Source organism: Terrapene carolina, unplaced genomic scaffold, assembly GCF_002925995.2.
Source record: "Terrapene carolina triunguis isolate 2854851 unplaced genomic scaffold, T_m_triunguis-2.0 Scaffold66, whole genome shotgun sequence".
Classification (NCBI taxonomy): domain Eukaryota; kingdom Metazoa; phylum Chordata; order Testudines; family Emydidae; genus Terrapene; species Terrapene triunguis.
In genome coordinates, this window is record NW_020664417.1 from 81,875,184 (window position 1) to 81,902,151 (window position 26,968).

The 26,968-nt window shown below is 45.1% G+C and overlaps 1 protein-coding gene across 2 annotated transcripts in view; it reads right to left on the reverse strand.

The window, feature by feature from the left end:
• AFAP1 (actin filament associated protein 1) overlaps positions 1-26,968 on the reverse strand; it is a 174,783-nt gene that overhangs the window by 40,923 nt on the left and 106,892 nt on the right. For both annotated transcript variants that reach the window (XM_026648063.2, XM_026648062.2), the window contains 3 exons: positions 23,181-23,392; positions 19,744-19,923; positions 1,229-1,321 (listed from right to left, as the gene is read on the reverse strand). In XM_026648063.2, the coding sequence (XP_026503848.1) occupies positions 1,229-1,321; positions 19,744-19,923; positions 23,181-23,392 (485 nt within the window). The remainder of the gene's footprint in view (positions 1-1,228; positions 1,322-19,743; positions 19,924-23,180; positions 23,393-26,968) is intronic.

Sequence of the window (26,968 nt, forward strand, 5' to 3'; positions counted from 1 at the left end):
ATCTAGGCTACCCTAAGTATGGACTTTGACCTCCAGACTCTTGAGGTCAAATCCTAGTCAATGGGACTTTTAAACATTAATCTTTAATGGGACCACGAGTTGGCCCATAAGAAATAGGACTGCCATCTTGCAATGGGGTCTGACTGCGCAGATGTCACGCAGGCTAGGGGCCTAAAGCAGCGCTGCCATGGTGAGCACTTGGTGCGTTCATGCCTCACTTTACAGACATCCTGTTCATTGTTAGTCTGCTGCCTCAGGGTATGTCTACACCACAATTAAAAACCCACGGCTGGCCCATGCCAGCTGACTTGGGTTTGCGGGGCTTGGGCTAAGCGGCTGTTCAATTACGGTGTAAATGTTCTGGCTTGGGCTAGAGCCTAGGTTCTGGGACCTTGGGAGGTGGGAGAGATCTCAGAGTTCAGGCTACAGCCTAAGCCTCATTGTCTCACCACAATTAAACAGCCTGTAAGCTCGAATCAGCTGGCATGGGCCAGCCACGGGGGTCTAACTGCAGTGTAGATATACCCTTAGTGAGTCAGGGAGCCAAGTGTCTCTGTGCCAAGACATGAGCACTTCACAGGCTCTAAACACTGCTACCTCGGTATGCAGGGGTGCTCAAGCCTCAATACAGAATGGACTTCCTCTGCCAGGCCTCCAAAACCCCAGTCCAGCTCATCATAACCCCACCACCCATTCCTCCCCAGGCTCCACATCCCTGCTTGTTTCCCTTTGCCCCCACAGGTCCATCTCTACACCAGAGCTCACCCACCATGTCCCGTGCTACTTACCATGCCTGCTGGTAAGCATCTAAAACAAAAAGCTGCTGATGGATATGAAGTTGGCCAATTTTGGGTTGCCTGAATATGAGGAATAATTGTGTGTGTATTTCATTTAAAAAATGGCCTGTGCCAGAGATGTTATCAGAATGTGAGAGCAATTTGGAGTCTTTGGGAACTGTGCAACTTATCTGAGGAACCCAAAGAAATGTGAGGAAGAAGGGGCAAAATTTCTAAAAATGCGGCATCTTAAAATGGTTCCTCTGCAAAAGTTACCAAGTATTTTACTGAAACAGCTACACAGTTACTGTGCCAAATGTAGAGATTGAATTCAATCATTAATTAGAGTCTTGCTTTAAGGGTAAATGCAACCTGAACTTTAGAGTCACTATTGACACCTCCATAATATAACATCATCATCTATCTTTGCATTAGTAATTCTTTAACTTTACCTTTTCCAGTTCTGTCTTGTGTATCGGAGAACTAGATGATGGTCCATCTGAATCTATCGCTCCAGTGCAGTTGCTGCAAACATCTTTTATCACCTTAAAAAGATATACAAAATGGTTTCATTGACACACAAGTCAAAGAACAGAAAAATTTTATTTTGCTGAGCAGAGGACTTTATTTGAGATGAAGCACTAAGAATATTTGCTATCCTGAAGGTTAAAACAGCAGTGTGGAAATTATTCTCTTTATCCATAGGCAATATGTTAGGCAGGCTGCCACTGCTTGAGCTTCTCCACATTGCCTCACTAAGTCGCTTCATGAATGACCTGGAGGAGCCATAATGTCTAGAGGTGAAAGGTTTCAATTTCTAGACGAGCTAATCTCCAAGCCTCTCCTGAGTAAAGAAGCTGCCAGCACTTGCAGTTTTGCAACACGAACTCAGCTGACACCACCAAATTCATTTAGTTATGACTAAGAAATGGGATTAGATCCAAGGTCCTGCAAGCCAGGGGACAGCACTGCTGCCTAGTATGCTACCCAGCTGCTCTTTTTCTAATGAAGAAATAATGATGTACTGACCAAATTGCAGATCTGTATCTGATACTCTTGAGTGTGTGGTTTAAATGGATTTTTCATATTCATTATGTGATGTTCAGTGGTCACAGTAACATTGACACTGAAGCATAGATCATACTAATTGCAAATATCTCTTAGGAAATGTGAGTTATTTTATGCGCCCCTCTCCTGCAAAGAAAGAAAAAAAAATTCACAGAAGGAGACAGATTTTGATAGAATTCATGGGAGCTCAAAAACTGCATCTGTAAAATAAGGCCTGAAAAAATATAAAGGCAAAAGGCTTTTACTTTTCCTGTTTTCTCTGTGCACACAGTTTGGTTTTGATTCTTAGATGGGGTTGCCACCTACCAATCTTCATACTGGAGTACCTGGTGTTGAGGGGAATGTTTGCGTTCTTGATTGCCTTAGATGCCTTAGAGTGTAGATATGGCCAGAAAAGTGACTATGCAAAAGTGAGACCTTCTTAATTAACAACTCTCCTCCCTGGGTGTAGTCAGAGTAGCATCTGCTGACCTGAATGACATATATATGGTTTTACTGCCTTTTGCCCTTGCTAACGCAGCAGAGTCCACCCAACTAAGAGAAGAATGCATTTTATTGTGGCTGAGCCATCATTAACAGAAATGTGAATTAAGTTCCAAATGTAGGGCCAAATTCTGCCCTCATTTATACTTGTGACATCACATGATTTATCTAGCGAGAGAAGTTGGCCCACAGAACCTTCACTCCCAGTGATGGTACGCAAGCCAGAATACAAGCTTAACATTCAGACCCCAGGCTGTTTGCACGGCTGAAATAAAAATGTCTTTTACTTGCAAACTGAGCAAATTTGATATGGAAACCATTAATACATAACAAAGATGGCATCAAATAATGTCCTTTTCTAGTTACTAGAGCTGAATCCCCCCTTTAAGGGCATACTAAGCAAACCAAGTATCTATCTAAAGTACTTATATGGCCCTGTTATTGCAGTATCTGAAGCAGGGCCGGCTCTGGCTTTTTGGCCACTCCAAGCAAAAAAAAACCAAAAAACAACGACAACAAAAAAAATGGGGCGGCCAGAACGGCAGAGAAAAAAAAAAAAAAAAGAAAAACCTGCGGCGCGGCTGGGGGAGGGGAGGGAGCGGGCGGAAGAGAGAGAGAAGGGGGCGGCCAGGGCTACAGCAGGGGCGCTGCCACGCGGCCCCTCCCGCTGCGCCGCCTCCTGCCGCCTGCTGCAAGGGCTCCACTCCGGTCGGTGGGGAGGGAAGGAAGAGGACTGCCCTGCAGGGCGCTCTGGTTCTCCCTACAGGGCGGCCGGAGTGGAACAAGAACAAAACAAAACAAAACAAAAAAAGCGGCCGTGCCGCCCTAAGATTGGGCAGAATGCCGCCTCGAACAATCTGCCGCCCCAAGCACCAGCTTGCTCAGCTGGTGCCGGCCCTGATCTGAAGGGGAATTGAGGCCCAGAGAGTCTAAGTGCCTTACCCAAGGTCATACAGGAAGAAGCTAGGAGAGCAAGGAACTGAACCCAGGTCTCTTGCTTCCCAGGCTAGCAGCCTAAACACTGGCCCATCCCTCCTCTCAGGCCTGTTACCACTCTACTCCCTTCCTCCCTGCCCCCCAAACACACCCACACTCTTTTGAGGGCCACACAACTCATGCAATTCTGCATCTTGAGGTCTGGCCCCAGCGCTCGCTCTCTCTTGTCAGTAGCAGGGTATGAATACCACTTAACAACAACAACTTTGGCATCAAGACCAGATACAGATACAACTTATGGTCAGATTTAATTCCTGTGCTTCTGTTTAGTGGAAGTATCTGAGTGTTTTATTTGTAAAGAAAATGACCATTCAGTTTCTGGGAACATTCATTCCTGTCTCCTGCATGACCTTGATACAACGGCTCATGTTTTCAGCATCTGGTCACACCACACAGTTAGTTAATTTTGGCAAAGGCAGATAGTAATGGAAGTTACAGACAGAACAGAGGGAAATGATTTGGCAGCAACCACAGAATAGTATGTGCAAGTCATGCACTCGAGTAAATACTGTTCTCGAAATACCTCACACACTTAAGGGAAAGTTTTCCCAAAGTGCTTAATTGGGTTTTAATTAAATTTTGAATAAAAATGATGCACTATCATAGGAAGCTCATGGCAAACTCTGAAGCAAATGCATATTCAAAAATTCAGTATGTGAACATCTTGGGGTTCAAGGGATCCATCTTCAGCTGGTGAAGACTGGGTTCATCAATTTCTAGGTGGAACATTACTGTGTTTCATACACAGTTTCAAACTTGTACTTCCATGGTGTTCTGGATGAGTGCTTTGATGCCCCTTCTATAATTCTGGTGCCACAATAATTGCTGTTTTCACATGCTCATAGTTTTTACTCACAACTTTTGAAGCTGAAACATCAGTGTGGCCAAATCTCATGATTTCATCACGAGTCTTAGAATATATGTTGATTTTCTTAAAGCCCCAGGACCTGGAGTCATATGAATACACAAGAATCTCAGCTTTCATTTAAAACAACTAAGTTTGCATCCCTCCTGGTCACAGAGAAAAGCATGAAAATGTGACTTGAGCATATCCTAATGGCTCAAAAAGGCAAATAAAAATTTATTTTTAATATAATCTCATTATTTGGGGATCTGACTTATGATTTTTGAATGCTAATACTATCTCATGCAGTGTATACTCAAAAAAGAGTCTTTCATGGAAAGATTGAACAAAATTCCTTCAATATTTTAAATTTCAGTATGGGGGTGGGTGGGAGGAAGAGAGTTCCCCCCCACACACACACACAGAGACAGAAGTAGCGTTCATACATGCCATCTGCTGACACCGATCCATTGAGAAAGTCAATCAAAGTTTGTATGAAATGAAGCATTATTTTAAAGTTTAGGACCATGTAAAGTCAGCACACTGCAGGCTTTTCATTTTTGGGGGGATCAATTTAAAGCTAAACCAGTTTAAAAATAAACCTGTCAAATTGCAGTCCCAAAAAATTAAAAATATTTCAGTTCTTAGCATGTGAAAATGGACTGTTGGAATGAAAAGGTTGAAAATGTCTAGCCTGGACATTTTTGTGCAGCCTGAACTATCTCATTAATATTTTTTTCTATTACAATAGTGCTTGGAGGCCCCAACTAGATCAGGAGTCTGTAGTCCGAACTATTGTACCAACATAGGTCTGATCATGCGAACACACACACTGTGTCTTATTGACATCAGTGGGACGAGGCACACAAGGTAAGTGTTTACAGGATCAGGGCCAAATAGAAGACAGAGTACCTGCCCCAAGGGGCTTGCCATCTAGGTGTGAAATCCTGGTCCCACTGAAATCAACAGGAGTTTTGCCATTGACTTCAACGGCCAGGATTACATTCCTGGTGTTCCCAGGTGCTGGGCCTACATGCTCCTACTACATAAGCATTTGAGTTAATTATAGGGTGCTCACTTGTACTGAACTCATCAATTTCCACAATTACTATAAACTATTTTAAATTAACACTATCAAGGCTGGAAGGCCCAAAATTTGACCTACCTTTCTTTCTTTTAGATGCTTGTAAAACCCAAAGGCTCTAGTCACCGGAAATTACCCACCATCTTCCATGATACAGGCTGCAGATAAGATACTGGCTATGTAGTAAGCCAGAGAACAGGTTGCCTGCTATGTAGAACCCTCCAGAAAAAGAAAAACTCCCCTGCATTCCACAGAATGGCAGAGATGTGCTAAGTGAGAAGAACTTGAGTAAATGAACTTCTTGCTTCCTGGCCACTGCTTCCTAACTCTGAAGATAGGTATACTGTCTCTTTAAAAGTGGTGGCTGGGGAGGGTTCTATATAGGAGTGCTAGAATGAAAGAGAGGGAGAAAAAGTAGCCTTAAGGCCAAGCCCTTGTGGTTCTTATTCTCATTTAGCTCTTATCTCCGTGTTAGAAGAAGGCGATTATTTACCATTATCAAATGTGACAACGGCATCCTCAGTCTGTCTGTCTTTCTCTTCAGCCTGTGCGAGTTACGGCCCTAGTAAAGTACCAACAAAGTGCGGGATGTTTTACAGGCCGATATGAAGACCTCTCCGTCTAGCAATTCACATAAGTAGCCCCAGCAGGCTAAGAGGGAGAGAAGAAATAACTTTCCCACGCTACTCTCCAAGTGCTAAAGAGGAGCTCGTGCTCCCCATTGCAACGACACACCTCTTGTAAAAGCACCCCTAGACTGAAGTGAAAAGGACCATCTCCCCTGCCCATTACCATTGGTTGGGTGGAGTGGAGAGTGGCAGGGGACTTCAAACGAGCTAGCAGCCACCAAGATGGTCTTTAGTCCACATATTTCCCCATTAAAATTCCCTCCTGTCTGACATTCAATCAGGCCAACCCCCATACACACTGGCCTGTGTTATTACCATCAAACCTACTGCCATATATGGCAACTGGATCAGAGTCTTGTGAAAAAAAAGAGCGTTGGGCAGCTGTGTAATGTTGCTTTAGGCACTGGCACTGCACTGCTGCTACAAATGTGGAGGTACCCCCTCAGAACGGAAAGCTGCCTACACCGTCCTCTGGATGCGGATATTATTTTAGGCCGAAAAGCTCCCCTTGCAATCACGGATATGATTTTCTACAAACAGATGTTTTAATACCCGTTTTATGAAAACAAATGCAAAGAAAGGAGCTCAACCCACGAGCTAACAAATCACTGATTCCATGTGAAAGAAGGGGGAAATTATTAGGGAAGGAATATTATCTAGTGGTTAAAGCAGGTAACTGAGTATCAGAACTCCTGGGTTCTCTTCCCATACTTACTGCAGACTGTATCTGTGACTTTTAGGAAAGTGCAATTCTGCCCTAGAAAGCGACTATGCAAGTACGACATGTGTGGTTCCATATTAAGCGTTTCTCTGATTTTCATATCACATGTGCTCATTTTACACATAAACATTCTTTTTCTTACTGCCAGTCCCCCGAGCCCACTCTGGACTGTGGCAGTAAAGCTGTGTCCTTTCATATCAACAGCAATAGCAGAGATTCTGCAAGCCAGACTAAACTTTCAGGTACACCTCTATCACTCATGTAGTCTTCACGTTATGCCTTCAACAACACTTACATAAGCCCACTGGCCTTTCATTGGTTTGCACTAGTGTAACTGAAAACATAATCTGAAGACAAGGGGGTTGTACAGTTAGATGAGGCTAGACAGAGCCCAATCTGACAGACATGGATGGAGTGTGCAAATATGTTTGTAAAAAGCCTCTTTTCATATGCAAACTGAGCAAATGTGACATAGAAGTCTGCCAGGCACAACAAAAAGGGAACCACACAATGCCACTTTTAAGACACAACCACAATTTAACCCTTTTGTGTCTCAGTTTACCCACCTGCAAAATGGGAGGAAACAACCCCTCAAAGGGCTATTATAGGGTGTAATACATTAATGTTTGTGAAGTGCTTTAAGAACAAAAGGTAAGTAACCATTTTTTCTTCTTTGAGTGCTTGCTCATGTTGATTCCATTCTAGGTCATTCACAAGCAGTATCCACAGAGGTGGGCTTGGAGTTCACCGCTTGGCGGCTTGCAGTACTGCTCTACCGAAGCCAGCATCATCCAGGGCCTGCCGAGTAAGTGCATAGCGGGCCGTGAAGGTACACCTCTACCCCGATATAACGCGATCCGATATAACACGAATTCTGATATAATGCGGTAAAGCAGTGCTCCGGGGGGGTGGGGCTGCGCACTCCGGCGGATCAAAGCAAGTTCGATATAATGCGGTTTCACCTATAACGCGGTAAAAATTTTTGGCTCCCGAGGACAGCGTTATATCGAGGTAGAGGTGTATGGACAGACGACTAGATATCCTGGATAGGCACTTGAGCCAAAAAGGCTGCCGAAGAGGCCTGTGCCCTGGTAGAGTGGGCGGTGATGATTGTTGGGGGTGGCACCTGTGCTTGATCATAGCAAAAGCGAATGCAGGAAGATATTATCTGAGCAGAAACAGGGTGACCTTTCATTCTGTCGGCCACAGCGACGAATAATTGTGTTGACTTACAGAACGGCTTGGTACTGTCAATATAAAAGGCGAGTGCTTGTCTGACGTTGAGGGTATGCTGCCTGCACTCCTCTTCCGACTTATGCGGCTTCAGGAAGAAGACCAGTAAGTAAATATCTTGGCTTGAATGAAACTGAGAGACTACCTTGTGGAAGGAAGGCTGGGTGCGGTCTTAGTTGGACCTTGTCCTTGTAGAAAACTGTGTAAGGTTAAAAGACCTCCTGAATGAGGAGTTGCTCGTGAGAAGGGTCCCTGAAGAGGGACGGAAAGGAGGATGGAAGGTTGGTCGGCTACAAACTGCAGGGTATAGCTCAACGAGACTGTGTCGAGCACCCAGTGGTCCAAGGTGATATGGGACCAGGCTGACCGGAAGGGGCGGAGGCAGTTGAGGAAGATGGGGAGCGGATCTGTTGCAGTGACGGGGGCGTTGTCCTCGGGCGCACCCTCAAAATGAGGGTGCTTTTGGCTGCCTTAGTCCCTGGAAGTACCAGGCTGGGCAGATGGGCGAGATGACAACTGGTGGCATTGCTTAAAACCCCGTCTTTGTTCTTCTTTGTGTAGGGGCTGGATCTAGGGGCACCCCAAGACCTTGATAACGGCGGAGGCGGCGGTGGACGGAATGGCTTTCTAGCCTGCTGAGTATGCAGGCCCAAGGAGCGGAGGGTGGCCCGGGAGTCTTTAAGGCCATGGAGCCTTGCATCAGTCAGCTCTGAGAGAAGCCCCGTTCCCTCGTAAGGGAGGTCCTGGAGGGTGGATTGCATCTCCTGGGACAACCTGGAGGTCTGTAACCAGGAGCTATGCCTCATGGCTACTGCAGAGGCGACCACCCTGGACGCCAAATCTGTGGCATCCCAGGCCATCTGGAGGGCACCCCTAGCTACTGCCTGGCCCTCTTCCACCACAGTGGTGAACTCCAGTGCCCGATCATGTGGGAGGCTCTCCCTGAACTTGCTGACTGAGTCCCACAGGTTGAAACTGTATCTGCCAAGTAGGGCCTGATAGTTTGATACCCTAAATTGGAGGCTTGCTGTTGAATAAATCTTTCTGCCAAATAAATCCAGCCTCTTGGCATCTTTATTTTTGGAGGTGCCACCCACCTGGCCTTTTCATTGACGGCAGATATGACCAGGGCCCCCGGGGGAGGGTGTATATATAAATATTCAACCCCCTTTGTGGGGACATAATACTTCTTTTCCGCATTCTTGGATGTGGGCGGAATGGAAGATAGGGTCTGCCACCCTGACATGGTGATCTTCAGGACCCCTGGATGAACGGGCAATGCCACCCGGGCTGGGGCAGAGGAGGGGATGACATTGAAGAGGTCATCAGGCTCCTCAGCTAGCTCCTCAACCTCCAAGTTCAGGTTGGCTGCCACCCTTTTAAGTAGGGCTTGGTGCTCCCTGAAGTCATCGGGGGGGTGGGGGGCGCGGAGGAGCTGCCGGTTTGCGAGGGCCCCGCCGCCGCCTCGTCTGGGGACGACGAGGACGACTGCATTGCTGGAGGGAGGGGAGCATCCCCGTGCTGCGTCAGGGCTGTTCTTTGGCCACTGGGGCCTCCTGCGAAACCGCTGCTTCGGATTTGGCCCCTTGCTCCAACACTGGTGCCAGCTGCGCCAGGTGTATGTTGTCCAAAGCCACCTGGGAGGAGTGGTGGGAGTATGGTGCAGGCATAAGAAGCACCCCCACGGGTTCCAGTATTGCCACTGGGCGGCCCATTGCCCTTGACCTTGCGGGCTCCCAGATAGGGGATGATTTGTCCTTTACAAAGGAAGAGCTGAACTGTCCAACTGACCCGGACCACTGCCCTTCCAGTGACCAGGGCGGGGCTGTGGAAGCCTGAGTCTGTCGACTGACTCTCGCCGGTGGTACAGGGAAGGCGAGGGCTGGTGCCTGCCTGTAGAACGGTATCAGGGTCCCGGTGACCGGTGCTGCGACCAGGAACGGTCTTGTGCTGGAGGGGACTGACACCTGGGAGATCTGCGAGGCGATGGTGACCTGCGCCTTGGCGATCTCTGGCGGGAGGACTGTTGGTACTAGGTGTATGGGGATCGGCATCGCGACTCCGGAGTTCCATGTCTCGCAGGTGGGGAAAGTGGTGTCTGAGATCTGGGCCTCCTGACCGGAGACCGAGGTTGCAGTGCCGGGGTCCTTGACTGTGGCAAGGGGAACAACGCCTGCGGTCTGGGGACCGAGGACGTTCCACTGCCTTTAGGGGCAGTCCCATAGCCGTTTTGGTCGTCTGAACTGGTGTCTTGGTGGGATCCACCGTGCGGCCAGGCGTCTGTGGTGCTAGTCGCCCTAACTGTTCTTTGGCCGCCGCGCCCGCTTCGGGAGCAGGTGTCCCTGAAATGGGCCGGGACCCCATACCTCTCCCCAGAGTCGGGTCCCTGGCTGTGCTAGGGGTCCGACCACAGTGGTATCCCAGAGAGCCACCATTGCAGGCATGAGGCCTAACACAGGTTCTTTGCCCGAAGTCCCCTTGCGCAATGACTATGGCCCAGTTGATTTAGACCAATTCTTTGGTACCGGAGAGGGGAAAAGGTGCCTGGCGCATCCCGGTGCTGGCGGTGCACTGTGTGCCAATGCCGAAGTACCTGGCATGGAGTCCGAATCCGAGGGCTCCAATGCTGGGTGCAGAGCAGCCTCCATGAGGAGGGACCTCGATCGAATATCCCGTTCTTTTTGAGTTTGGGGATGAAAATTTTTGCAGATCAGGCATTTTTCTTTTCTATGGGGCTCCCCCAGGCACTTCAAATAACTCTCGTGAGGGTCACTGATTGGAACACGGCTTGGAGCCTGGGGAACGGGGCATGCCCCGCTTCGGGACAAAGTCCCAGCTGGGACTCTAACTACTAAACTACTACTGTGCACTTAACAGCTAACTAATCACTCGACTAAATAACAAAGGGGAACGATCTAAACAATGAAGAACCACTAATGTTCTTGCTAAGCAAGACCAGGCACACCAACCAACCGTCATGGGTGGTAAGAAGGAACTGAGAGGCATAGGGCCGGTGGTTCCTGATAAACTGCTGCATGAGTGTCGGCCCTACAGATACCACTAAGGCAAAAGTCTCCGACAGTTGTGCATGTGGGCGCATGCACACCTAGAATGGAATCAACATGAGCAAGCACTCGAAGAAGAACTCTACTTCCATCTAGGTACACCATCAACATTTTCCATTAGTGACCCAGCCCAACCCTGCTTAGCTTATGAAAGCTGATGGGATCACAGCAGTATAGTTGGAAACATTAAACTAAAGAAACTTTACCCAAACAATGCATAAAATTATAAAAAAATGAATATATTTTGATAAAATGGATTTTTTAGATGGTCTTTCACACAGTGCTTGATGACCAAACATTAGAAAACACACTCTAGAAAGCAATACTACAATGGCTAGAGGATGGACTTCACGACTACTCCGTCTCTGTAATGGTCATGATTTTGGACCTTAAGCCAAAGATATCGTAAGTATCTTTGGCATAAAATTGTTTTTTTTGTTCAAAGACCAGTTTTCATATGAAGGGGTTGCTTGCAACACAGAACCCATTTACCTGCATGAATGAAGTCACTAAAGGAAGTATATTGCTGTAATACCATTTATTAGTATTTTTATTTCTTCATCCACTACCTCTTTGGGGCATGCTAAACAAGTGTAATTTCTCGCAGCCAATTGGACATATTGGAACAAATATTCAGACCATATCCGTAGCTGCACACATGCATGCATATTCTCAAACATCCATTGACAAAGCTCACTTTTGAGGCACAAAGAGTAACTATGCACATCTTTTCATGAGCATGTTTATAGGCGCAATTCAGTTTTACTGATGTAATCTCTAGAGCAGCCTGGAATCTGTAATGGTTATGCTTGGTGCTCTGAAATTCTGACAGACTGGTGACATCAGTTATTCTTTCAACCAAGCATTCTTTAGCTGGTAAGCCTGAAACTGCCTATGTGGTTTGCTGTCTAGACTTTAGATTTCTCAGCTGTTTTCTGGTGTCATCTCTATAGAATTCTTTAAAATCGTCTATGTATGTACTAGAGTTCTATTTGTTCTACCATCAAATAATCATACTTGAATTGACATTTTTAAATCAGTTGCTTAAATAAAGTAATGTATATTGTCAAAATTACATCTTATAAAAGGATAAAGTCAATTTCTTCAAGGAAAATCACTTGACCAGTCCTCCTCTCCCTAGATACTGATCTTGGCCTGTTCAGGCTAAAGGAAAAAGTACTAGCTTGAGACTTAAATTTGGATCCTTGCATGAGAACAACTTGTGCTTGGCTTCTAAGCTGGCCCCACAGGTTCATATTTTTGAAGAAGATGGCATCCCTGTTTGATAGGTGGAAATGGAAGTGTTCTGATAGGAGGAAAATAAGGATCCAATCAGCCTTCTTGTCTAAACAGTACAATCATCTCAGAAGTTTGGGGAACTAAGTGTGCTGGATATAGCCACGGCTGTATTTCCAAGGTGGGTGAAGCAATTCATGCATGGGAATATATAACTTAAATCTAGCCCATGCAATGTCTGTTGTGCAGAACCATCAGCTGCTCTGCTGCACTTGCAAAGTGTGAGGCTGCTAACACTAAAACAATACCAACCTCAGATATCCCATAGCACTAACATGGCTGTGTAGATCTTCCCCGTTTCAGAGACTGCAAACCCATGCCGTATCTTTAAGTAGTGTTGTATTAACTTATGAATGATTCATGTATGATTGTGTTCTACTTTATACAGCTCATGCATGAACTACAAACAGTACAGGGTCATTTGTAAACAACACCAGAGAAACGCCATCCTTTGGGGTGGCTTGAAAATACTGTTTCAGGCTTCCAGAGACCTACGGCTGGTCTACACTAACCCCTCAATTTGAACTAAGATACGCAACTTCAGCTACGTGAATAACGTAGCTGAAGTCGACGTACCTTAGTTCGAACTTACTGCGGTCCAGACGCGGCAGGCAGGCTCCCCCGTCGACTCCGCGTACTCCTCTCGCCGAGCAGGAGTACTGGAGTCGACGGTGAACACTTCTGGGTTCGATTGATCGCGTCCAGACAAGACGCGATAAATCGAACGCAGAAGTTCGATTGCTTGCCGCCGAACCAGCGGGTAAGTATAGACGTACCCCTAGAAACAAAGAGTGTGGGACATATAAAGGATCAGTATAAACAGGCTAGGGGTAGGGTTGCTAGGTGTCTGGTTTTCGACTGGAACACCCGGTTGAAAGGGGACCCTGGCGCCTCCAGTCAGCACTGCTGACCAGGCCATTAAAAGTCCAGTTGGCAGCACAGCGGGGCTGGCAGGCTCCCTGCCTGGTTCAGTGGGGCTCCCGGGAAGTGGCTGGCATGTACCTCCAGCTTGGGGGCGGCCACAGGGACTCCGCACGCTGCCACCACCCCAAGTGCCAGCTCTGCAGCTGGGAACCATAGCCAATGGGAGCTGCGGGGGCAGCGCCTGCGCGCAGAGCCTCCTGGCTACCCTTCCGCCTAGGAGCTGGAGAGACATGTCGCTGCTTCCTGGGAACCACCTGATGTAAGTGCCACCTGGAGCTTGCACCCCTCATCCCCTCCCGAACCCTAATTCCTTGCCCCAGTCCTGAGCCCCATCCTGCACCCAAACTCCTTCCTGGAGCCCACACGCCTCACCTCCCGCACATCAACCCCCTGCCCCAGCCCTGAGCCTCCTCTTGTACCCCAAACCTCTCCATCCCCGGCACCACCCCAAAGCCCGTACCCCGAGCCCAGAGCCTGTATCCCCTCCCACACTCCAACCCCCTGCATTAGCCCAGAGCCCCCTCCCACACTCCAAACCCCTCGGCCGCTCCCCCCAGCCCGGAGTCCCCTCCAGCACCCCAAACCTCTCATCCCCAACCCCAGCCAAGAGCCCGCATCCCCAGCCGGAGCCCTCACCCCCTCCCACAGCCCAACCCCCCACCCCAGTGAAAATGAGCAAGTGAGCGAGGGTGGGGGAGAGCGAGCAACAGAGGGAGGGGAGATGGAGTGAGTGGTGGGCAGGGCCTCGGGGAAGGAGCGGGGCAAGAGTGTTTGGTCATCTGCAATTATAAAGTAGGCAACCCTAATTGGGGGCCCACATTTTAACTGGGCAAATGGACAGGATATTCTGTCCAAGGAGAGGTCCCAGACTTGCTGAAGGATTGGACCTCTTTGGGCCCAAAGGAGTGATGCGTCCTTTCTGCTATGTTTATCAGTAAGTGTGTGGGAACTTTTGTTGTTTTTATAGGTCCTCTCTGTAATGCTTTGTCCTTAAAATAAATGTACTCTGCTGAGAAAGAGCTGTGTGGTCACCTGAAACTGCTCAATATACCGGTCATAGCCCTTGGAAAGTAACCAATGCATAAGTGCCGGCCGTTACGCAGACTGGCTTGCGGGGGATGTCACAGTGTATGGTAGGGGGCTGTGCAGCCTTAAAACCCCTGGTGAGGAGGGAGAGGGATGCCGGTGTCTGCCCAAGAGAGGTAATGGTTGTGAGCTTGAAACTTTAGGTGGGTGCCCCTGGGGGACCACAAATGGAGAATACAGGTGCAGGTACCCTGAAACTGTGGCACTTCCCAGTGGCAGAGTCTATGACTCTGCCCTGTCTGACAATCAAATCTAGAAATCACATGCTGGGGACAGAGATCATGGGAGGGAGTGCCTCCCAGCTGATTGAAAGACAGAGGGAAATTGAGGGCCCCATCATCTGCCCGTTGAAGTCAATGATCTGTTTCACTGGAAAAAGAATCTGGTACAGTCTGGAAAGAGCTGTGTTTGGTCAAGAACTCCAACACTTTCGACAGCCAGGAAGAATCAATAGTGGCTCTTCAGCACTAAAAATGCTCCCCCATCTATTTGTAGAAGGAGGACATTCCCCCCCCCAGCCACTCCTCCCAACACAACACAGTGAACTCATTCCCAGTATTGTCCTTTCCTGCACACATCCACACACATTGCAGGAGCTGACAGGGAGTTATGGGGTAAACAGTAAAAAGAACATTAGCTGCAAAATAGTGCAACTTGAAATCTGAGGCATCCGACCATTGTATTCCATTGAAAAGTAGTATTTCTAATTGACTAAAACTGAGCTGCTGCCAACACAGCATAAACTGCTTTAGGATTGTTCTGGAGCAGGCAATTTGTATAGTATGGAGTATGTTATAGCAAAGTTGTAATCTTGGAAGTTGAGAGGACAGTAGCCTTGCCATGTACTTGAAATAGCTTTATTAATGAAAAGCTTTGTAGTGTGATGGAACTGAATAAACTACTGTCAATCTGTCTCCAAACGTTCTGCAGATTGCCTAGTCTTTCACTCTCAGCACAGATACAATTTTGCAAAGCCTTTTTTTTTTTTTTTAGTAGCAGGAATGTGCCTTGTATGTGGAAATAACTATCTCTGCCTGTGTCTGTGAAGACTGTTTTGTGTATAAATAAATACATTAGACATGTTTTATGAAAGAAAGCCTGATAAGCGCCAATGCATTCAGCATTGCAAAATCCAAGTTTAGAACAACACAGGAAATAACAGTGCATTTAATATGATCTAATTACAATGAAATTCCTTTGAAAAAGAATGTGACAGACAATGCCATTTCATTCTAATCAGCTGCCATATGCGCATGCGGGACAGATTCCAATCAGTGTTTATGAAATGTTAAATGAATTAACAGGACACTTATTCAGTGCTACTTTTTAAAAGTACTGGTGTTATAAATAGCCTATAAGAGATCATTGTTACTTTCTATGAAAATCCAAATATCAAATCCTGAGATCAGAGTCTGCTCTAGACACAGGCAAGTTAGGCAGTTGCTAGGATGGCAGAGTTCAGGACCTCCCCTGGTTCCTTCCAGGAGTGGTGGCAGGTGATGAGGCTGGCGGGGCTGCCAGTTGGGGCTCCTAGGGGCAGGAAGCGGACCCCAGTCGGGCTGCTGAGGAAATGCTCTCATCCCTAGCCGCTCCCCACCCCTAGTGCAGGTACGATTGTGGCTGCAGATGCAACTCAGGCACTGAGTGGCTCTGAACTACTCCTGGCAGCACTGCCCAAAGCAGTGACCTGCCTGGCTCCACGTCAGCACCCAGCCCACATCTGCTGCTCAGTGCCCAACCTCTGCAGACCCTGGTGCCTGGGCAGCTCTCAGCACCTGCCCTGGCTGCTAATCTGGACTCACACTGCGATGGCCCTGTACTACAAGCCTGACTGTGAAGAGCTCATCTAGAATGGTATGAGTGGCTTGGGGCTTGCTGGGGACCAGGCAGGGGTGCAGGCTTGGGGGGTGAGAAGTGCAGGGGGGCCTGGGTTGAGCTGTGTGGCTCTTGGAAAAGAACTGAAGTGTGGGTCAGGAGTCCCTGGCCCTGGGAGGGATGGAGGAGGCTGGGGAAGGGTTACAGGAGGCAGATGGGGAGTGGGTCACTGGCCCAGGGGGTGAAGGACATCAGGGAAGACTTGTGGGGGGAAGATAGGGAGCAGGTCCATGGCTCCTGGGGGGTGGATCCCTGCCACAAACTTCTAAGCAAATAGGAGGAAGGTGGCACACTGAAATTTTGCGTAGGGCGGCCTCTGCCTGAGATATTAAAGAGCAGAACAAAGGCTAATCTGGTGGTATAGAGAATTACAGATTAACTTTCCATTCAGCAAGTCATCATGCAGTCATGCCTCTGAAACTGCTCTTCACTTCTTCTCTTTCCATAGGAAGCCCACATGCCATCAGGAAATTCTTACGTGTTTAATCAAACCGTGTTTAGAAACATACAATTTATTCTTCAGAAAATAAGTACCATATATGGTTACATCAGAGCAAAGCATAGAGAATGTTGGGTGGATTCTTATGTATTCAGACTTCTAGATGCTCTTAAATTGCTGGATTAAAAGTTTTTAAAAAAAGCCACTATAGCTTAAGTTTCCCACACTACCTCACTGACCTTCACATCTGAGAACAGCAAAGTCCAACATAAATACTAGTAATCTGGTTAGGATCTGAAACTGCAGTACTTGCACTGGGGACTTCCACATTTCTAGACACTGAACAGAACAGAGTGAAAAATGGCAAAATCCTGTTTCTCAGAAGTCTGCATTTCCAGGACAAACTGCAACACCTGACACGCTGCTAGAACAGGACTTGAAACCTGGACTAAACCTTCTAGACAGACTGAAACATACCTGCACTTCTGCATGCACAGAACACGTGCTCCCTGCAATTGACAGTACTACTACAGCTGTGCCTGAGTAATGTACTTACAGTAACATATTGCCAATTATCTTTTTCTTTAATACATTTTAAAGTGCTACTTCTTATTGTGTCTCTCGATTTGTTATATATTCTTTCCCCTCCTGCTTTCATCCCTCTTTTTCTCTTTCCTATCATAGCTCAGGATTAATCTTTTTCCTGCAGTGTCATCTGCTCCCCTTCCATTTCCCTCCTCCGCTTATGTACCTTCCTCATTCTTTTGCTACATCGTGCTCTCTAATTCCTCCGCCACTTTTTTCCTCTCCCCCCTCCTCTTCACACAGACATCTGCACCCATCTACAGAGCTGACAGGTGTTCTGTATCTCATGGGACACACTCATTTGGCAACACTGTCACACCTACCCATAGCTCTGTAGGCAGGAGTTGCAGTTGTGCCTTCTGACCTCTATGTCACCTGCTGAGCAGGCAGGCTTCACTCTCACTGTTCCCCCTGCTGGATCCCAGCTGAAGGAAGGAGCGTTGGCACCAGCAACACAAGGTGAGAGGCCCAGCTGGCATCAAGCTCTCTTATTTTGTCCCTACAACTGCCCACATCCAGCTCCACCAGGCTTCTCACGAGCAAACATCTCCACACCCATCAGAAGACACACCCTAAATTCCCCAGCAGCAGCAATCACCCCCAGCAACCAATCAGCCAACACCAATTCCCCCCCTGCATCTTCCCCCAGCGACCAGCCAGTCCCAGCAGCCCCATCAATCAAAAACCCCTCCAGGCACCTCCATACTGCTTTCAGCTCTGCCGCCCACCCAGCTGCCCCTAAGATAGCCACCAGCTGCCCTCAGTCACCCCCACTTTCTACTGACAAGATTTTGGCCAACTCCTGGGCCTACCCCTACCACTGTTTAGGGAGAACATGTATATCATAAACTGAAGTTTATGGATATTTGCAAATTAGCTCATGAACTAATTTGCATAAAATGCCACATGGAGCTGTGCAAAGCATAGCAGCTATGCATCTTCATACCTATCCATATTCACAGCCACTCTCACATAAGCTTATCCATTTACCTCCACAACCACACCTGCTACTCATAGGCTCCCCAGCTTCCCTCTCCCCTCCTATAACTGCTCCATAGCTCTCCCCTCCCCTTCTCTTAAAGGTGTAGTGGTTCAGGGCTACACTATTCCCTTGCTATATCAGAAAGCAGCAAGCAGTACCTGGGTCTTTCTGCTCAACAGCCCCCTCTGCCTACTCCAAGTTTCAACTTGCCCCAGTCAAGAGGGATTTTACAAGCCCTGCGCTAGGTTTGGTAGAAAACATTTTCACTTATGGGCACAAAGAATTTCTTCCATAAACCAGGATGTTAAGAAGATAAGTGAACAATGTGTACTAATCTCTGCAATTCCCATCCACAACATACATGGCACCCATATGATTCGGCATATGAACTCAGTGCAATTACTCACACGCATAGTTACTCAGGCACATAAGCTCTCTCAGGATCAAGGGCCCAAGAACGTAAATATGTCCGGGTGGAACAGAAATTTACTGGTATGAATTTGGAGTAGCTGCTTCACTCATGAATGGCAAAACCATGAATTCTTGTAAGTTATGCAGGTCACGCCAAAGGAATACCAATAAAACCTTTAACCAATCTAGATCATCATCTATTTTGCATTACACACAATTTACAGAAACCACTCCCCCCATTTTTTGTGTGTGTTCTAGAAAGCTAACACACGCTTTACTGGTATTGTTTCCCTCTCTTTTCTGCCTTGGTTACAATTTATTATTTTTGAAACACCAATGGTAATGCTAGGCCCTGTGGAGCCAACTGCCTTTGAAGCAAGAGTTCCCACTGCACAGGCTTAAGAGGGAGCATATATGATGATGCAAAGCATGGTATTCATTTGAAAGAAGGTGAGGATTGGCTTTTTATTAGCATAAAACAACCATTTCTGGCTTTGATTCATCACAAGATAACAGGGTTGTTGCAGTTTCAGGAGTAAATATTATACTATCATTTTGGGGAGAAATTCTACATTTGAAGAGAAGCAAACATTTTCATAACAGATTTGTTAGTTTTTTAAACAGGGAGAAGGGGGTGGCTGTTTGAAAGCAAATCACTAGTTACTTGTTAATTAATTCTAAAAAAAACCAAAAAAACCCAAACCTAAAACCTACTGTCTTTTGCTTGTATTTTTTTTAATCAATACCAAAACTAATTTCAGTAATTTGAAGTTACCGGGGAAAACGTCCTTCTCCCGTCTCAATATTTAGCATCATGTGGCATTTTAATAAATACTGATTTGTTTCAGAGACTTTAGTGGCACAAAGCAGATCTTATGACTTGCTCTCCACGGATTCAAAATCTGGTTTCTCATAAAATTGTACACTTGAAAGTGGCTGCCTGATATTTCACGTGACCAGAGGAATTCAGTAAACACAGCCATTCCTATTCAGGAAGAAGTGTCATCATACAAGGCTAAAAGTGAAAGGATGTTGTCAGTGGCAGGCGAAAGAGCTCAAGGGCTGGATATATGGGGCCATTCTTCTGAACAAGAAAAATACACCCAACTACCTAAAACATTAATTTAAAAAACAGCCACATTTTCATATCTCACCTTTTAATATCAATTGATACTGAGTAACGAACGCAATGTTTTATTACCAGAAATGTTTTTAGATATGTAACTGGTCAGAAACCATCCAGTACCTTCAACCACTGTTCCGCCTGCTCTTTGCTCTGTACTGCTAGAACCAGTGCATCTGTTCCTTGGTGAGTGATTTTCAGCTCATGCTTCTTCTTTTTACTGTCTTTGGGAATGTATGTGATACTGCAGTCATTCAACAGCAGTTCCATCTGAGCTTGCTGATCCTTGGAACTTTTATAACACTAAATAAAAATGAAGTATGTTATTAGGTTAAAACTTAATTTCATGCACTTTTGGTGAAAGCCCTTATTGTATAGCATTACTTCACTGCTTTAGCTTTTCTCACTCATCCCCTTACCACATACCGAAGTTAATCAATGCTAACTTGGCATCCATTTCTATCACCCCCTTTCCTACAGTGAAATGGCTGCCAGACTGACATTACTGGAGGCTGTTTAATCATAGAATAGGTACAGCATGGGGAATACCATCGCAGGCTTCTTTTACCTACCAATAAGCCTCAACCCTGAACTGGATAAGAGAGTCGGGGGGTAGTTCAGTCTCCATGTTGGTTTACTCTCTGCTAAGACTGATATGAACTTTTCTCCCCCTCAACTGTGACAAACGTTAGTGAACCCCCTTCAGATGCTGGGTCATCGATGAACCTGGCCCAGATTTGAAGCTGTGACCTAAAGGTGAAAGGCTTCACACAGCGTGACTCATCTGATGCCTCATCTAGTGCCCATTCTGAGCTTCCATCCTTCAGTTCTTTCAATCTTTCAGTGCAGTTCAGTTTTATTTAGATGTCATACACAGAATTAATAGATTTAAAACAAAAACAAGTCACGATCATAGCGTTGTGTGCCTGTATTTCCATGTCCAGTTACCTTAACTACATGTGCAAATTGGCCTTTTTACCCCATCTACATTTTCATGAGCATGTACAATAGCTATTTGGATATTAAAAAAGACCTATCTGCATATGCAGTAAGGATAACCGAACACAAAGGTAGACTAACAAATGCACATGCATTTTTATACATGGATCTGAGACCCCTTATTTTAAAGTCTTGCCTTACCCACTTTATGTGCTAAGATTCAGGAACATATAGCAATTGTTAACAGGATATTACAAACACTACAATCAAGGCTGAGAAGGGAATCATTTAAAAACCAATCTTTGTAACTGCTCACAATTTTCTAATTGTTTTCCTTTCAGACTAAAATGTCTTTGGCCTGGTCTCAGCTGAGTGCTAAATAATTTTTTGAGGAAATTTGTTTTATAAAAAAAATCATGCTTAAGTTATTTGAGCATGAAAAGCCACCATCACCTTTTAGCAGTTTAAGAAGCATTTCTGTGGCACATCTTAATATATATTTCTAGATTTTATTTTTCAGAGTATATATAAGAAGTTTACTAAAAACACACATTTACATAACAAATAGCGCCAGATGAGGCTGTATAGAAAGCAATTATTGGCCAAATTATTTATATTGAATGTCTGGTTCTGATCTAAAATATCACATTTTGGTCTCATTTGAATGCTGCATTTATAATATAGGGAATAACTAATCCCTAAACACATATATATTTGTATTACTTTCTGCATAACTCATAGGTTAAGTCTTCTAGGTCTTTCTTCCAATAGTAAACTAATCTTGTTTAAATTGCTCATTCAACTCCTGTTATGATTTTTATTATCTTAATCCTCATTACAGTATTACTGGAAGAAAAAACCCTGGGGGGAAAAATAACAATTTCTTAGACCACACAAGTGGTTAAAGGAACATGTGGTTAAAGGAAAAAGAGTACCACCAGGATTTTAAATAAATAAACTTAATTGTAGAAGAAATATAATGTGCCTTTTTAATTTCTCTTCCTCTCTCTCTCTCTATTTTGATTTTAAGCTTCTATCCTTCATTCCAAAAGTCTGATTCCGATCTTGTGTATGTTGGCATAAATCTGGACTAACAACAGTGAATCCAATGGATTTACACCAATATAAGGGTGAATGAAATCAGAGTCAAACTTTTTTTGACAATTAAAATATATACAATGCAAAAATAATATCCTTAAAACATAAATTGAACTGCCCATTTAATAACAATTTCCCACCATATTTACAGCAACCTCTTCTCTTACCATCTATGTCCCAAAATCTGTCCATTCCCCCTTCAGCCAAAGTAGAAGATGAACTTTGCAGCATACTCAGAACATTGACAGATCTGGGCCATGAGGACCAACGAGGCAAAATGAGTTGCTAAATTGAGGGTCCCCCCTTTGTGGAATATCCCTTTCCAGCTGCTACCAAATTTTTAAGTTGGGATACAGCCATCATAAGCTCATCTGCTAATTGCAACTTTGTTGGCACCACACAGGAAGAGAGTAAACAGACCACACGTGATTTAGGGTGTAGAAATGAAACCCTCTCATAAGCAGAGCCGTCCCTAGGGTATGGTGAATTGGGGCAACCGCCTTGGGCCCTGCGCTTGGTGAGGAGGTGGGCGGGAAGGTGAGGTGGGGGGGCGAGGAGTGCCTCCCGCCCACTGGCGGGCCCTGCCGATCAGTGCCTCCCCCTCTCTCCCAGTGCCTACCGCCGATCAGCTGTTTCATCTGTAGGCGCTGTGGAGGGAGGAGCGAGGATGCAGCACACTCAGGATAGGGAGTGGAACTGGGCAGGGAAGAGGTAGGGGAGCAGGTGGGGCACTGGGGGAAGTGGTGGAGTGGGGGCAGGGCCTACCAGAGCCAGGGGGAGTACTCCTGGCAGATAGAAACTCGGCGCCTATGTCCCGGGCCACGCACCCCCCTAGGGTCGGCCCTACTCATAAGATAATCCTTTTTTCACTAAACAGAAACAAGTCTTGCAGCAGGAAGTTTACTGAGTCATGGACCTGCAACTGATGACCACTATATGAAAGAAACATAATAGAGTTCTAGAGAATGAACACACAGAGACATTTAAATCACTTCCATCTTTCCTTTCTATGATGCAGCTGTGAGTTATGTGAATATTGCATCTGTAATTACAGCAGAACAGATGGCGAAGGTTTAGTTTTAAGTATATACATTACAATAACATATGCTGCCAAGGGACTTGTTTCTCTCTAAGGGTCTGATCCAACAGCTCTTATACAGGGAAAACTCTCACAGAATCTAGTGGGATTTTTGCCTCCATAAGGGTTGGATTTACAAGGTTTCAGGGATGAAATATATTAGACAGAAATAGGCTTCAGGCTATGTTCTCTGCATCAGAGAATTTTCTAGGGTGTAGGTTTCACTCTGACAGGTTCCACGTTCTAAGTGGCTTTAAAAAAAGCAATCAATCGATCGATATGGGACCCCTGGTCTTGGGTTCTTGTTCATGACGATGCTCTCTGACAGCAATACTAAACTTGATTGCTATTTACAATATATTTAGCATAAGCCATTTTCCTTTAAAAATAATCACATCTTTAAATGACAAACAAAATCTAGCAAAGGAAATAAAATAATAATTACCAGTAGTTTGTTTTCTTTGATAACACACAGTAGTTTGGTCCATTGTCCAAATCGCTTCTTTCTCAAGAGGAAGGCACAGATTTTGGCATCCTTTACGAGGTCCATAGAAGCCTCCTCAGAAGGCCATTGATGTCTCATTTTTTTTCCTTTTCCATCTTCCTCCTCTTCGTCATAAGATTCGTAAGAGCTGCTCATAGCATCTGAGTCATAATCTTTAAGGAAAGTATAAAAGTGCCCAGTTAAAACCATCAACCATGAAATACACCTATAAAACTGAACAACTGTAATGGGATCTATTTTAAGTACTACCTTTTATTCTAAAGACAAACCAAAAACAATATATTTTTCAATCCTCAGTAATATCAATACATTAAGTTTATTGAGTATGAGATGCTATAAAAATGAGAAGTGCATCATCATTAGATTTAACTATAGAGCCATAATTATACCCCAGGAATTTTAGCTAAAACTGTAACTTGGGAATTAATGCTTAGCATTTAGACACTGCTTATTTTGAAAGTGCTACTTGCAATTTCATTTTCCCCCTTTTTTCTAGAGGAAGCAATTATAATCTTTCCCCATTCCTTAATGCAATACTAAACTCTTGGTGACAATGTCTGCATGGAAAGAATAAATGTAAATATTCAGGACATAGCATGTAGAGAAATAAACATGGAGTATGACAGAGCTCACAAGGAATCAAGTATTTCTGTATGTTCAAGTAATTTACACCGTATACAGTAGAAAAATACACGTCTGTACAAAATGTCATAAAATTATAACAGCAACAAGTTACAAACCATGAGACAATTAATGTTAACATAGACGGTGCTGTTGATTGCACCAGTGCCTCTGCTAATGTTGAAAGCATTCTGAAGAAACTCTCTCCTTATGTTCCTTAGTCCACATGCTTTGGGCCTAATGGCAAGACTCTTTTTGATTTAAGTGGGCTTCGTATCACCCCCTTTGTTATTAAGAGCTAGGGGTTAGTTCTCTACTACTGCGAAACTTTGTTATCCTTATCACAGAAATCTGTGCCCCCTACTAAATGAGGACCTTTCTGTCAGCTGGTATGCCTAGAAGCTCCAGAAGGCACAATCCTTCCTAAGCTGTGGAATGATAGGGCTCAGCACTAAGCCAATGCAAGGCAATGGCAAAGAGCTACAAATGAATCCAAAGTTAAGAAACACTACAAGGTTTTTATTGTTTAAAAAAAATAATAAATGAAATAAAAGGGAAGGGTGGGAAAGGTTAGGGAGTATCTATTATTTAATTTAAATTGGCAAACTGGAAAATGGTTTTATATTAAAGACTGTTCATTTTCTCATAATCATGTAAAATAATATGTGAGATCTCCATCTCTTCTAATTACCTCCCTGAAAACCACGACAAAAGAGCCTAAACAAAAACACCCTTCTGGAGGGGTTATTCAGGAAGCTCTATGAAAGTTTACACTACTAAATTAGAAAATGCCTAGGAGGTTATTGATCAAACTCAGACATACAAAAGAACACCCACATGTTACCTGCAGAGACAGAAGAGTTAAAGTGGTGAAATTACGAAACATGAAAATGCAGAATTCAGTAGTTAAATCAGCATTTTCAGGGAGGCCTGCCTATCCCCTTGCCCTAGAGTTATATCCAGAACCCTGGCCCATCCCTCTGGCAACAATCCTCCTTGAAAGGCAGCTCCATTCTTCCTGACTGCTCTATTCTCTGCCACCAGACTCCCTCTGAATCTGAAAACTCCCAGAGGGGTGGCCAGCAGTGGTGGAGAGCAGAAAAGGCAAAAAAACCATTATAGCATTTAAATAAAGTGAGAAGACGGGACCCCATTCCTGATGGTGTTGTCACGGACCATGGGGGAGACCAGGCCCTGCACCCCCGACTTCCTGCGATTCACCATGACTCTCAGCCAGCCAGTTGAACAGAAGGTTTATTTAGACGACAGGAACACAGTCCAAAACAGGTCTTGCCGGTACCGACAACAGCCCCCTCCCCCTTTAGTTAGGACCATCTGGGGGCCCCAGGGAGGCCACAGCCCCGTCGGGAAGCCCAAGCCTCATCGGGTCACCACTCTCCATCTTCCAGCCAGCTCCAAACCTGAACACTCCCTTCAGCCCCCTCCTTTCTGGCCTTTTCCCGGCTCCTCCCCCAGCCTTTGTGTCCTTTGTCCAGTTTCCGGGGCAGAGGTGTTACCTGGCCTCCAACCCCCCTCCTGGGTTCTCATGTTACATGATTAGGTATGCTCCCTTCCCCAATGCAGGCAGCTCCAGCAAAACTCCCCTGCAACCTTCCTAGGTCAATATTCCCCACTCAGCATTCAAATACCACATCAAGAACATTCCCACTTTGTCACAGGCGTGCATCAATTTGATCATTTCTATCTCCAAAATGAACTGACAAGGCTCTTTGTTAAAGATCAGATCCAAATAAGAGAGCATATAGAAGCTACACACTTCCAATATTGCTTTCATTAGGCCACATTTAAGACTCTTCTGCTGTATTACGGACACACCTTGAAGAAGTAGAGTGTTATGTGAACAGAACAACAACTACTTCTTATCAGATGAGAGCCTAGCATAATACCTTTCCAATCTGCATTTTTAGTGTATCTGACGCTGAGGAGGCAAAAGGCAATATTGTATCTGTCTTTGCTGTATTTTAATAAATCATTTCCATTTTATGGGATGTTTTAACTTTCTCATATTCCACGAAAGAATGTTCCATCTACCAAATACCACTGTTATCAGTCATCTCCTTACTGTATTATGAAGAATTGGTTTCTTTTTACCTCAAGCCCCAAGCAAATATCTTGTTTCCTTCACTGCTTTTCAGCAAGGTCATTTGCTTAACCACTGCACTTCTCTTCACAACACTCACATACTTTCATCAAGGTTATTAATACCCCAATTATGGAGGTGCCGGTGGGGACTCCAAATTTAAAGGTTCAGTTTTGCATTTCAAGTATCCATACACACAGACACACACCACCATCATGCACTCTGCATCCAACAATTTAAAAAGTCTTGATTTGGAATGTATATATATACACATTATTAACAAAATAGAATTATAGACCAAGTCATATTTTATTAGACATCTTATTTTGGCACATCTGTTTTGGCACAGAGTTCTCCCTTTGGGAGTTAAAGCACAGGCTGGGTCATTTATCCCTGCATAAAATACTTATTCACCTGGCTCCCTACTACCCCAACTGCTGTTGCCATCATGGTACAAACAAGGGCAATTATCAATACTGAGTAACTATATAATCTTAGTACTGTAAACCCTTGTCCTTCCTCACCACACCTCCTCTGTACTTTCTGATGCACTTTCTCCACGCCATTCATGATTTTATAGACTTCTACCATAAACCTGCAGATTTAAGCTTTCCTTAAAAAAAAAAGTTTCTAGTCCTTGCTGTTGCAAAGAGAACCTTCCAAGTGTGACCTGAATGTGAAAGACGCAGTACCACTGCAGCAATTCAGAAACCTGATGGCAACAACAGGGAAACTGACAAACAAGTTGTGAGTTCAACTGCTTGCCAGGGCAATGAGCTACAGCAGAGGTGATCTTCATGGGAAAGATTTTTTTAAAAAGTTAGGGGAAGGGGGAGTAGTGAGACCTTACCCCACCACCTCTGCAGAAGACAGGACACTGTGGGAGGACAGGGTAGTCGAGAATGGCAACTCAACACTCAGAATACATTAAGGTTGATGGGTATCAAGGAAAAGAGAGATTGCTCCTTTTCCCCAGCAACACAGGGTGAAGGGAAGGGGTTCAAGC